The following is a 13,293-nucleotide window of genomic DNA, read 5'->3' on the forward strand; positions in this document are numbered from 1 at the left end:
ACCGTTACCCTGATCTGTTGAGGATCACAGCCTCCCCATCCTTACACTTCCAGAGTTCCCAGAATGACCTGAGATGTCAGAAGCTTCTAGAAGTCTGGTCACATTCCATTTTTACGGTTCATCCCAGCACCTTCATGGTGGAACTTGATCAAGGGACCTGTGTTAGTTAGCTTTCTGTCTCTGTCACACAATACCCAATACAAATCAGCTAAGAGAACAGTTTATTGCGACTCACAGCTTCAGAGGGTCCAGTCCATGGCTCCACTGTTCTCTGCTTAGGGTGAGGTAGGCGTCGTGTCAGAAGGTGGGGTGGGTGGAGGCTGCGCATGTCACGGCAGCCAAGAGGCCGAGCGGAGGCGTCGAGAGGAGAGGAGGAGGCCAGGGACCACGTGTATCCCCAGAGTCCCATCCTCATGGAAACTGGAATGACAGCGCTGTCACTGACGTTCCTGAGGGAACTGGTGAACTTTGACTATGGCTTGTCCAGATAGAGAGAGTGCCCTCAGCCACGCTCTGATTTAAGGTCTGCTCTTAGCTCTTGGTCTGGGCCCCACAGCTGGGCGTGCACTGTCTTGTTTTGAGCTCAGCAAGATTTCTGGGTGTCCCATGACTGAAAAAGAAGTGGTAGACACCACTGATTCCTCACGCACACACACAAAATTATGTCTCTATACAATTGAAAAAGCCTGGACCGGGGAGACTTCAGAGAAGTTGGCCTTTGGCAGAACTGTTTTGTGTCCTGACTTCACTTGAATCTTGAGGCGAATTCTTAATGAATGGGGAGCATGTTTAGGGTGAAACTCAAAACAAAGCCAGCTCCATAGGGAATGGTTCCAGAACCCCCTTCCCCCAAGGGGCCTGGAAAACAAGACGGACACCACCCAAGTGCCACAGCATTGTGGGCAGGTTCTGACATCTCTGCAAGATGGGACACGCTCGGGCCCTTTGCTGGGTCTAGATCCTCTCTCACTTGGACAGAGGGGCTTGGGCTGCTTCCAGCTTTGTGGCACCTGTGGGCACCAGGGTGGTGGCTTCTCAGAAGAGCGCCCCACTCCCTATTTATAGACTTCTCCCTTCTTCCCTGCTGGCAGTGTGGGTGGTGGCTGCACCCACGTACAGCTTAGATCACCATGCTTGGGGTCCCCCATGACATCCTTGTGGTGACCCACGTATTCAGATGCATCCAACTTTGTGTCCCCTCCCTGTGTCATTTGAGCCCCTCCATAAAAGAGACTGGTGTTATTATCCCAGGCAGGAGATAAATAACGGCGGTGTAGAGAACCTCAGTGGCCGGTCTAATGTTACACAGCGATTTCGTGGTTGGGCCAGAATTAGAACCTGAAATTGTTGAGGCTCTTCCCTGCCAGATGGAAGCTTCTTTCTTGGTCAGAATTGGGCAGATAAAATGCCCTGCCATGCAGAGTCCCCTTCCCAGAGGTCTCACAGCTTAGCACAGCATGGCTGGGCGCAGGGGTCAGGGTCCTCCATGTGGATGGCAGAGAGGAAGTGTGGAGTGAATGTTCTAGAAGGCAGCTCCCAGCCCCCGGGGTCCCATCCAGATCTTTCCACAGTGGTGCCACTGCCCCAGGCTTTTCTTCCAGGTGACCCTGGGAATGACCATGGCCAGCCTGGTGGCAAATTTCTGTAACCTCAGCATTTTGGAAAGCAGAGGCAGGAGGGTCACTCAATGGAAGCCAGCCTGGGCAATTTAGTGAGGCCTCTCAATTTAAAACAAACTAACTGAAACAGGCTGGAACTGTGCGTGGTGTGAAGGCCCCCGTGTGCTCCCCAGGACCCACCCTGGTGCGTGCTTGGCTGGGTGAGGACAGCAGCTCCTAGAAGGTGGTGGCGTCCTCTTGACATTGGGGCAGTGTTGAGGGGCACACACTCTCCCCATGCCTTTTCTCTGTGCAGCTTGATGCCTTAGGAAAGATGATGAATCCAGGTTCTCAGCAGGGAAAGGAGGATGCAGAAGTGGCTGGGGTGATACTGGGGACGGAAATGCTCTCCCTGGAGTTGGGCAGTGGGCGCTGTATAGCGGTCAGGTGCCCGCTTTGAAGCTGAGCGTGTCGGGTCCCCCTCCAGGCCCTTGAGTACAACATCTTCGAAGGCATGGAGTGCCGAGGCTCCCCGCTGGTGGTCATCAGCCAGGGCAAGATCGTCCTGGAGGATGGCACTCTGCACGTCACCGAGGGTTCTGGGCGCTACGTCCCCCGGAAGCCGTTCCCGGACTTTGTTTACAAGCGTATCAAGGCCAGGAGCAGGGTGAGTGGCTTGTTCTTAGGGTTTTTTGAATTCACACCTTGAGTTGAATTTGATGAACATGTATTATTAACCACATTGAGTCAGAATCATGAGCTCTGCTGGGGGCCTGGCTCGAAGGATAAGAAGAAAATGGTCTCTGTATTTGCAGAATTTAAAGTACTTCTGGAGGAGTCAGGGATGTCCAGAGCCAGCCAGGACAAACTAAGACTGAAGTAGGTGCTCTGGTGATGGTATAGGGTGAGGGTCAGGAGAGGGAATCATTGCTGAGGAGTCATAGAGGAAGGAAGATGTCATGGGAGAGGGCATTTTGAGTTGGATTTTAAAGGTTAAGTAGGAGATTGTGAAGGCAAAGAAAGGAGCTAAATAAACTAGGTAGAGGGAATGTCATAAGCATGGAAACAATACAGTGTACTCGGGGCATGGTAGACAGTCCCCAGCCACCAGCCCACTTGGACAAGGAAGAAATGGAGCTGTAAGGAAATTACAGGAAGAATGAGACCGGAGGGAAAGTTTAGGGCAGATCTTGAACCTGGCACTGGGATGTCCTTGAAGCAGGGCTGGGTGAGTATAACAGAGTTGAAAGTGGAAGTGCTTTGGGGGACAAATCGTAACCAGTGGGGACTGTCCTGGCTGCCCCTGCAGTCTGTCCCTGTCATACCTGGTCACCAGGAGGGCTCTCTGGCCCCACAAGCCCCAGGGCGTAGTATCCGTCAGGGCGATGACCTTCCTCACCAAGGGCGACCTTAGCGAGGGCCTCCGTGTTTTGCAGCTGGCGGAGTTGAGAGGGGTCCCTCGCGGCCTGTACGATGGGCCCGTGTGTGAGGTGTCCGTGACCCCCAAGACGGTCACCCCGGCCTCCTCGGCGAAGACGTCCCCTGCCAAGCAGCAGGCCCCGCCTGTACGGAACCTGCACCAGTCCGGATTCAGCTTGTCTGGTGAGTGGGCAGGGGGAGGGGCGGGAACGCCTGTCATCGGACACGTGGTGTCCACCCAGTGGGGCCAGCAGTGAGATCAGTTTGTATCAATCACATCCACACCAGGACGTCCAGCCTGGGGACAGTACCCCGTCCTCCACCAACCGCGGGGCCGTATTCTCACAGGTTATGTCCACCAACAGGCAGGCTTGGAGCACATGCGTGCCCAGTCTCCCCTTCCCCTCTGCACTGCGGGGTTTGTGCTGTGGCTCTCTGTCGTCCAGCTGTTGGGAGGACGGGGAGATTTGCCATCTCTCTGAAATGCTTAAAACGCAAGCGCTGGATGACAGCTACTTGCCTGATAAATGTGACGTCTCCTGGGAGAGGAAGCGGCCCAGGTTCCCCTCCTTCCTTGCACTTCCTGTCTCCACGCGCGAGCCCTATTCTCTCAGCTCCCCTGAGTCACAAGAGGGTCCCCAGGGTCTCTAACACAGTAAAGAAGGTTCACGGGGAGTTCGTTCTCTTGGCAGATCTACTGGTTTCCTAGAGGGTACCGGATGTGCCATTCTTGGGTTACCTATTTTCAAAAAGTGTCGTAAGAGTGGGCTTTAATTGTTTTAGAAGACGAAGTGGTCCCCATGCTGTCTTCTCTCTTTGCCCACTGAAATAGAAGGTTCATGTGGGAGAGGCTCCTGATCGAAAATGTTTTGCAGGGGCAGAACTATTTTGGATTTTGGATTTTTACAGATTTTTGGAATATTTGCATCTGCATAATGAAATACCTTGGATAGGATCCGAAGTCTAATCACACAATTTATTTTCATTTCACACGTACCTTATACACGGAAACTGATGGTGTTTTATACAATATTTTTAGTGCAACCACCGACCCCGTTCCAGGAGGGAGGTCAGTTGTGGAATTCTCCACTAGTGTCATTTCAATGCTTGTGAAATTTCAGCTTTAGTGTCATTTTGAATTTTTTAGGTTGGGGTGCTCCTCCTCGTGGGGCGTCAGGGACCGAATGTCAGAGGGGGCTGTACCTTCAGGAAGGCAGCCTGTGCCCTATCTGACCAATAAACATGGAGACCCAGTGCGGAGTGCAGGGCCAGGCTTTTGCCTGTCTTATGGCTGTACTGGGAATCAAACCCCAGCCTCGAGCACACTAGGCAGGTGCTCTGCCCCTGAGCCATCCCTCAGCCTGGGAAGTGCAGTTTTTGTCTGTGGTTTACTTACCCAGCTGTGGAGCCCGCCTAGCCCCCAAGGACGTCATTGGCCACCCGCCATCGGCCCATCACATTTCGTGGGCTTCCGAGACAGCAGAGCCTGTGCTGAGCTGCGTGGCGTGGGTTCCAGCGGTGGATCCTCACACCTCTCTCTGCTCTTCCCTCCTCTCCAGGCGCCCAGATTGATGACAACATCCCTCGCCGCACCACCCAGCGCATCGTGGCGCCCCCTGGTGGCCGTGCCAACATCACCAGCCTGGGCTAGAGCTCCTGGGCCCGCAGCCCTGGGGATGAGGGATGGGACCCTGAGGACATTCTGAGACTTCCTTCCTCCTTCTTCTTCTTCTAATTCTTCAACTCTTTTTTTTTTTAAGAGCCTGTGATAGTTGCTGTGGGTAGCCAGTTCCCGGGGCTCCCTCTCGGGCCCCACACTCTGCCTCTCACCTGGAGTTACTGAATTCGCTCACCCACTCCCCACCCACCGGTAAACACCACACCCCCACCTGGCACCCAGTCTCCGCGGAGCTGTGCCAGCAGGAGACATGCGCCACAGAGCAGGCCCCGGGGCGCCTCTGCCCGCCTGCCCTCTGCCTCGCCTCTTCCTTGTCCTGGGGAGGATCAGTGAATTGCCCTGAGCTGCCTTTTTGTCTTTTCTTTTTAAATTTTTAAAAAAGGCTGTTTTGGTTTTTGGCGGGGAGGGGGCTGGGAAGGGGTTGGGTGGGAGAGAGTTTTTTTCTTTTTGAATCCTAAATGGGAAAGTGACGGAGTGTTAATGACCCCAGGTTTGACCTGCACGTCCTAATGATGCAGTTATGTAACCATCGCGCCCTTTCCGGGTGGTTGGCAAACTCTTCGTCCCTCCGGAGCAGCTCCAGAGCGTCCACTTGGCTCTTCTTCGGCCTTCTGGGTCATCTGTTGAGAAAGGCCGGGTTTTCTCTTGTGGCCTAGATTTTTGCGGCAGATTAGAGCTCTTGAGGATGCGCCTTGCAGTGTTTCCGCGCCCTCTCTCTTGCTCACTCTAGCTTTTTCGTTCATGAATATTTCAGAGGCCCCGGGTCTCGCTTCATGTTTCCTCCGGCCCTCATCCCCGAGACAGGGTTTCCCCCTTTCTCCCGCTGTCTCTTCTAACCGCTGGTGTCCGGTGCCCTGCAGTCAGCACCTGCCCGGAAGGACCTGCGCTTTGCCCTCTGCCTCAGTCCTGTGTCCTCCCGGCCCCTGTAGGACTGGTGCTAACTGCCCAGGGTCACAGGTCGGAGTGTGGGTCTGAGTCTCTAACGAGGTGCGGGGATGGCAGGTTTTCTCCCACACCAGCCCCCTGAGACCGGGGACGGGAAGGGGAGGCTGCAGAAGAAATGCCGAGTGACCTTCAGACCGGTGAGCCAGCCTGGTACCCAGCGGGCAGCCAACTTCCAGCTGCCCATCAGCTCCTGGGGCAGTGCACAAGGGAGTCCTGCTTCCAGGACCTGCTCCTGCCCAGGAAGGATCTTTTGGGTTCTAGAACACACCACGGCTGCTCACTTTGGGAAAAGCACTTGATCAGTTATTTCACAAGTGATCAGGCTGTGTCAACTCAGAAATCCCTCGGGAAATTTGACTGCAAGCCCTTTTGACTTGGCAAGGGAGGGAAGAAAATCTATGAACCACGGATCAGGTTGGGGCTGACATGGGGGGAAGAAATCTTACAAATGGAGAGTGCAACCCCCTTGGAAGACCACAGGGGACCTCACACCTGCACCCCTCCCTCTCCCTGTTTCAGGGACCCCTTTGTGCTAGCTGGCTTTCTGTCCCTGCTGACCGTGTCACATTTCTTTGCAGACATTTACAGGTCCTCGTGAACAATGTTAGGTTTGCAGGCGTTTATGAAACCAAATCAGCCTTTGTAAAGTGTAACATCACAAAGTAGGTCATAGCCGTCACGTGCTTGTGTTCACACGTGTTCGCCTTTGGGGTTCATGGTTGGGGGTTTTGGTTTTTCGTTGTTGTTTATTTGTTGTTTTAAAGGTAAATTGCACTTTTTTAAAAAAAGGAATCGGTTGACTTAATATATTTTTTTTTTCCTTCTCTCACCTGTGCTTAGAGGAAATTGGAACAAGTTGGAAAAGACATTTTTGTTTCAATTCTAAGAAACACATGCAGCTCTTCAGTATTCGCTTGTCTTCCTGTCGTTCTTGTATCGGGTCATGGTAATTTTGGTGTTTAGGTTATTTTCTTTAAAAAAACAAGACAAACAAACAAAAAAACAAACCACAATGTAAAACCTGGAGATTCCCGCAGGCTGTGTAAGCATGTTCCCCTGTTGGCTTGCTCTGTGTATCTGTTCATGAATGTCATATGTAAGCGCTAAACTACGCGCCAGTGTCTCAGAACTCAGTAACCACAGTGACCTGATGCTCTAAACCAGTGTAGGATTTAATACTAGATGGCTTTTAATCCCTGAGATTGTGATCGTGACTCATGAGTGGAGGACCTTTCAGTGCTAACGCTGATCATGTGTGTAACCAGAGGAGTACCTTTGTTCCTTTTTTTGTTTGTTTGTTTTTGTAACCACTCACTGTCTTAATGGCAAAATAATTATGGTAAAAACAACAAGTCTCGTGTTTATTATTCCTGGAGATCTCTGTTATATTACCATGGAAAGCCTAATAAAGCAAACTGTGGTTGCCTCAGGGCGGTGTCTGTATTGAGATGTCCAGGGGGTGGCTGCTTGGTCTCCGGAAGCATTTCCTTTCCAGAGTGGGTCATGGGAGGCCTCAGCTTTCACTTCATTGTGGAGGTTTTCCAAATTCTAGCACTTGTCACTCCATCTCACAGGTTGCTGTACTCAGGCCACGGGGTGAAATCTTATTCTAAGCAAAACCACAGCCTGAGGACTATGTGGTACCCCAGTGCCAGAACTGTAGATCCAGCCCAGAGGTCAGGTTTACAAGGGCAGGACCTCAGTGGGTCTCTCCTCTGGGCTCTGGACCTCCCTGCAGCTTGCGTACCCTGAGGAATCCTCAAGCTGCCTGGGCACAGGATTTGTTCCTGTGCCTCCACAGAGGAGCGGGCAGGAAACGGGTCACCCGGAACCGACACCAGTACTGTTGGCTCTGAAAAGCGTGCGCGCAAAGGGTCTGTGCTTTGGGCTCCTTGGACTCATTACATGGTTGAAGTCATTTTCTTTTTCCCTCTTCTACCTTTACCCAACTCCCTTTCATGGCTGGGGGACCCAAGGCCTGGCACATGGGAGGCAAGCTGAGCTACCCCCCAACCCAAGCCTTTCTCTCCCTTTTTGTTTTCTGTACAAACAGGATATGGGGTGACTTACCAAAATATATCCATGATACTAGAACTTTTTTATAAACAATGTTTGTGTGAGAGGAAAATATGAGGAAGAAAAATACGATAAGGCCCTCTTGGGTATACAGTGCCGCAAGCCTGTGCGCTCGCTGGGGAGTTGTGAGTACTTTGAAGTGGCCCGAGGCCAGCAGTGACAGTGACCAAAGGAGAAAGCAAGAAGTGAGGCCTTCAGAAATCCAGCAGACCCTGCTTCTCATTTCCAGGGCAAAGTCCTGGGGCCTCCTGGGATCCAGTGAAAATCAAATCTGTCCAGGAGAGGGGAGCAGGGAGTATCACCCCAACATACAGGGAAGCTGCAACAAGAGATAAAACAGAGCCCTGAGACCCATACCCTGTCTACCTGCTGTTCTGAGGGGCTTCATCTGCACCCCAGATGGGCAAAGCCCACCTGTGTCCTCTGCATTCTGCCCAGCCCTTGGCACAGAGCTGCCCAGTTAAGAGGCCATGGCAGCTCTGCAGAGGAGCCGAGTGGGCACTGTGAGTGGACCTCCGATTGGGACACTGGCTTTTGGAAGGGGTGGTCAGGTTGGGAACATCTCCCTGACCCTGGGGGAAGAGGCACCCTGGCGTGGGTGAGTGTGGGGTTCCAGAGAGGGAGTGGGCCAGCTGCGTCCTGTCACTGGTGTGGTTGACACCCATTTTGGAGCTGGTAGGAAAAGCTAAGCCTTCAGGCAGCAAAGCTCCTCCTTCCCCACCAGTCCTTCAGAAAGCTTCTCCCTCTGCAAGGCAGAGACACTGTCTTTATTTATTCTGCCGTGAGGTGGGTGGGAGGGCGGCTGGGCGTTGAGCCTGGGGCCTTCACACTGAGCTGCACCCTCCGGTCTCACCATGTTTCTAAATTGTCCAGCATGGGCTCGCTCTCCTCTCAGCCGCCCAGCGGGATGGTATCTTCTTTCCAGCTGAATTCATGGTTTAGGACCTGGGATTGGTTCCCAGCTCAATCCCCACCTTTCTTTGCCCTTCGGTAAAGGGCAGGTCAGGAATGGGGTGTGAGCAGTGCAAAAAGAGTGTGTGAGAGCGGCCACAGACAGTGCCCTAAAGTTCTCTCCTTCCAAGACAGACGGAAGACAGCTGAAGTCGATTGGCGACAGAGCACTGCTGATTAATGTCATGATGACCACTGAGCCTCGTGCCCAGGGCTGCTTCTGACAGCGCCCACCTGTTAGACTGAATACTGTTGTGGATGGCTGCTTCTGGGGGGTGGGAGAAGGCTCCTGCGTGGGGGCTGTGGGGAGACACAGGTAGAGGTGTCAGGAAATCCGGCCAGGTCCAGGTCCAGGCAGGAGGAACTTGGGCAGATGAGAGCTTTTCCGAGAAGAGTCCTTCCTACCTGTGCTCTCAGGACTCAGGAAAAGGTAGGTGCTAGTTAAGAAGCCACATGAGAGCCCACAGGATAGAGGCGCAGGAGAAAAATGGGCCCCGGGGAGGAAGAAAAATTGTGAAGAGAAATTAATAATTTAATGAAATTGGGAAATTAATAATTTGATGAAAGCTTCGCAACGTATTGTCCCCAGATGTATCTGTACGTGAGTTTGTAATGATTCTGAAGGAGGAGGAGGTGAAATAGTGTCTGTGAGAGTACTTGGAAAGGGCCAGAGATCTAAATGTGTGCACACAGTCATTTGATTAAGATTTGGCATCGGGCTTCCAGGAGAGCCACCAGGAGGCCAGGAGGGCGACGACAGGGGGCGCCCTTAGCCCTGGGGTCCGGGGAAGCTGTGAAAAGCGTGGCCTCTGTTCAGGGTTGGACTTAACGTGAGGGGGAGGGAGGGGACACTGGAGGAGTTGAGGACGATCAGATGCTGGTGCCGCGCAAGTTTTGTGGTTAAATAATTTAGTACGTGGCCATCACCCACGTGATTCGCTTTGGCAGCCCAGCCTGGCCTCCTGGCGTTGCCCAAGCAGCCCTCATCCTAATGAGCTGCCTCCTCCCACACACAGCCCGGGCCAGCTGGTTTATGCAACAGTCCTGGGTGGAGGGCAGAGGGGGAGCCGGGACCTCCAGCTGTGACCTTGCCCCCGCCGTAACCTTGACCATGCGCAGCTGTTCTCAGCCTTCTCCGAGACTCCTCCTCCAGCTCTTGTCTGCGCCCCGGAATGCACTTCAATTCTTAGAGATTCCTCATACAGGTTTGGTTCTAGGGAGGGACGCTCGCCACAACGGCGGGAGTCGGGGGACCTCACAGTGCTTTGGGCGCAGTCCTTCGGGAAGAATGAGAGGTGCAGTGGGCTCTGCCCCGAGTCCTCCCTTTCACTGCGCATCTGCATCTTCCCTGGTTTTTCCGGTGAGCACAAAGTTTAGGCAAACTATCAGCTTCTCCGGAGGCCGGGAAAGGAGGGGGTGCAGACGCCTCTCTGCTTAGCTAATTCGTGCCTTGAGCTCCCTCTGCTGGACGGAAGCACATCCTTCACTTCTTTTTTGGGGTGGTTTTGGGGATTGAATCCGAGGGTCTTCACACCCACATCCCCAGCCCCTTTCAAAATTTTGAAACGTATTTTCGTAACTTGCTAAGTTGCCTAGGCTTGGGTTTAGATTTATGAGCCTCCTGCCTCAGGCTCCCAGGGTGTTGCTGGGATTACAAGTGTGTACCATTACACACACCTCATTTTGTATTTAATTGGTAGGCAAGAAGGCACAGAAGGGAACCCAAGCCCGCTGCCCCTCCGTGGAAGCAAGGAGGAGCAGGGCCCGTGTCCATTCATGCGGTCACGGCGGAGTCCACTAGCTCAGCTTCCTGTCTCTCCTGCCAGGGTCCTGTCTGCCCCTCCCACAGCACCCAGTGTTTGAAGTTGCCATCTGTCTCATGTCCTCCCTGTGTCCTTCAGCCAGCAGCCTCCCCACTGTACCCTACCAGGATCCTACGGGTGCCCTGTGACCCTTAGCGGTCACCTCAGTTTTCGCACGTTCTCCACTGGTGTCTGCGGGGTCCTGCTCACATCCCCGCAGCAGCCCTGCCAGCCAAAGCCCCTGCCACAAGTCTTCATCCAGAGACCATGAGGCAAAGCGCCTCAATGAATCACTGGAAATCCACGCCGTGTGCCAGACCGGGAGGCATGAGACGTCCAGCCCTGCCTGGCAGGCACCCTTGCACCAGGCCCTCACTCTCTTTCTTTCCTTAGGTGTCACTCACACATCCCTCTGGGCATGCGTCCTCCTCTGTGCTCCTGACCGCTTGACCAACCCCCACCCCCACCCTCTCTTCCTATTTCACAATCCTTAAACCTTGCTCACACTCAGTAAGACCCCCTGCTTCACAGGTCACCATCTTTCGCCTCCGTGTCTTACACAAAGCCTGGTCCTTTTTCTAAGGCGAGAACTGCATCCTTCGCCTGCTCTGTATCTCAGCCTCCATCTTCCCCAGCACAGAGAGGGCTGATGGGTTGCCCAAGCCTCCATTCTCTGGGTATTAATTTTGTGTTGCTAAAACAAAACACCCAAAGCAGCTGTCTCATAAAGACAAAATAAATAAGTAAATAAAATAAAGCCCGTGACTTTGGAAGTTCCAAGATCAGGTGGCACCATTTGCCTGGCCTCTGGTGAGCAGTCTTGTGCATATAGATTATGTGGAGGAACATGGGTGTTGAGTCAGAGAGAACCCCTCCCCTTAGCTTCTAGCATGAAGCCATCCATAAATTAATTCTATAGGGAGTCTTCTGGGCCTTGTCACGGTTCGGAGGAGTTTATATTTGTAATCATGGGGAAAAGTTATTAGAATTCTACTAAGTAAATTCCAATCTGCCATTTCCAGTGCAATCCATGGCAGGAATAAAGACATACAGACATAGCTGCAGTGTGGGGAGCTAAGGGGATCCTAAATCCAGTTGGAACTGTGGCTAACCAGAACAAAGGCCACGACCCAGGGCTGCACCCAGGTTTTCTTCATTTATGGAGAGAGGAGTAGCTGAGTACTGTGAGCTGGGCTAAGTAGGAGGCCAGTGGCACCTCTGCAATGTGCAGAGAGAGGTATGCAGACAGTGGGCCAGATTCTAGTAACAGCTTCTAAATTTGGAGGAATCTGCATGGCACAGTTTGAGGAGTATCTTGTGTTTTTGGTCAGTTCCCTCAGCTTTGATGTCTGACCTTTCTGCCCAGCGACATTATGGGCTCTTTCTAGAGGTCCAGTCCCAACTGACAGTGAGGCATCTCTCAGCTTAGCTCATGTTTAGCAGTAGGGAACCAGAGCCCGGGGCATCACTGATCTGTTGCATTACCTCAAAGGCTACACATTAGGACCTCTGCTAGGCCCATTTGCATTGCTTATAGTCAATTGAGGGGTTAAGGATTTTCCTAGCCAACCTTGTACATATCACTGCACAGAAATAGGGCAAGAGTGAGCCAAAATGGGGACAAATTGTCATCTTTCAGGGAGAGCCATCCAGGTGGTCCTCCACAAACTCACTGATAATGTCACCTCCCAATGTTCCCACAGATGGGAACCAAGCCTTCAACACATGAGCTTTTCAAGGACATCCCAGATCCAAACCATAGCAATTGTAACTGCTACTATATGTAATCTAGAGAAAGTAGATGGGAAGATTTAATTATGTGTGAATACTACACAAACTTACATGGAGAACTTGAGTACCCATGATTTGGTATCTTCAGACGGTCCTGGTGTCAGGAGATAACCAGGGATGAGTGTGTATCTAATACTCTTCTACTTATCACAAGGTCTGGCTCATAGGAGGTATTTAAAATCATTCTGGTCTTAATTGCACTAAATGCCACAAGGACCAGACATTTATGCTCCATCAGCTACATGTTAAAATTGGCAGCACCTGGGCTTAGACGTTGGGGAGGAGAAAAAGAGAAAACTCTTTTCTCACATTTTCTTGCATCTTTTTTGTATGCTTTCTCCTGACTTGCTGTACATTTCCAGCCGTTTTCCCCAAGCAGGAGTGTTTGGTTACTCTGGAAAGCAGAAGAATTGGAAGAACTTTTGGAAGGAACTATATGGTCCCATTAGGTCTGGACTTGCTCTGAGGCTGGTTAGTAACATAACAGGAACTGTTTGAGCTGCCAAAATAATGATTTCTTCTCCCAAAGCCTCATGTGCTAATTTGGAGTTTTTATTTTTCAAGTTTCCTTTCATTCATTCTCCACCTCATCTAAATGAAATCTCTTTATTGTTTCCCAATAAAGGGAAGTCCTCTTCCCTTTCTTTGTGCATCCCATCCCCATGCACAATGTAGAGATCTTTTGGAAAAATAAATGTTTCAGATTATGCTGAGAGGTGATGTGCATGATCAAGAGAGGTGAACTATTTTCCTACTTACTGATCTCTGTAGAATGTAAAGATTTGTAGCAAGTACTATAAAGTGTTGTTCAATAGGACTTTCTAGCTCAAGCAGTGAACTCTTGCAAAAGAGTGCAAGAGGAGGAAGCTGGAGTTCTGAAATTACAAGGTAGAAAAGTAAGTAGGAGAGAAACCTTCTACAGAGATCCAGAAGAGCCCTGCACTGATGGAAAAACACTGAGTGAATAATCAGAAAACATTTGCACCAGGAATGTTTATAGTAGTTGATTCAACAAGACTGAGTTATTCCTTAA

At 51.6% G+C, this 13,293-nt stretch overlaps 1 protein-coding gene across 2 annotated transcripts in view; it reads left to right on the forward strand.

Annotated features, from left to right (window-relative positions):
* The window catches only part of Dpysl2 (dihydropyrimidinase like 2), a 119,340-nt gene extending 112,271 nt beyond the window's left edge, over nt 1–7,069 (forward strand). For both annotated transcript variants that reach the window (XM_063234903.1, XM_063234904.1), the window contains exons 12-14: nt 2,086–2,265; nt 3,035–3,200; nt 4,577–7,069. In XM_063234903.1, coding sequence (XP_063090973.1) covers nt 2,086–2,265; nt 3,035–3,200; nt 4,577–4,668 — 438 coding nt within the window. In that variant the 3' untranslated portion in view covers nt 4,669–7,069. The remainder of the gene's footprint in view (nt 1–2,085; nt 2,266–3,034; nt 3,201–4,576) is intronic.
* Nucleotides 7,070–13,293: the final 6,224 nt, after the last annotated feature.

Source organism: Cavia porcellus, unplaced genomic scaffold, assembly GCF_034190915.1.
Source record: "Cavia porcellus strain 051 isolate PalLab524CR breed Dunkin Hartley unplaced genomic scaffold, mCavPor4.1 scaffold_24, whole genome shotgun sequence".
Lineage (NCBI taxonomy): Eukaryota > Metazoa > Chordata > Mammalia > Rodentia > Caviidae > Cavia > Cavia porcellus.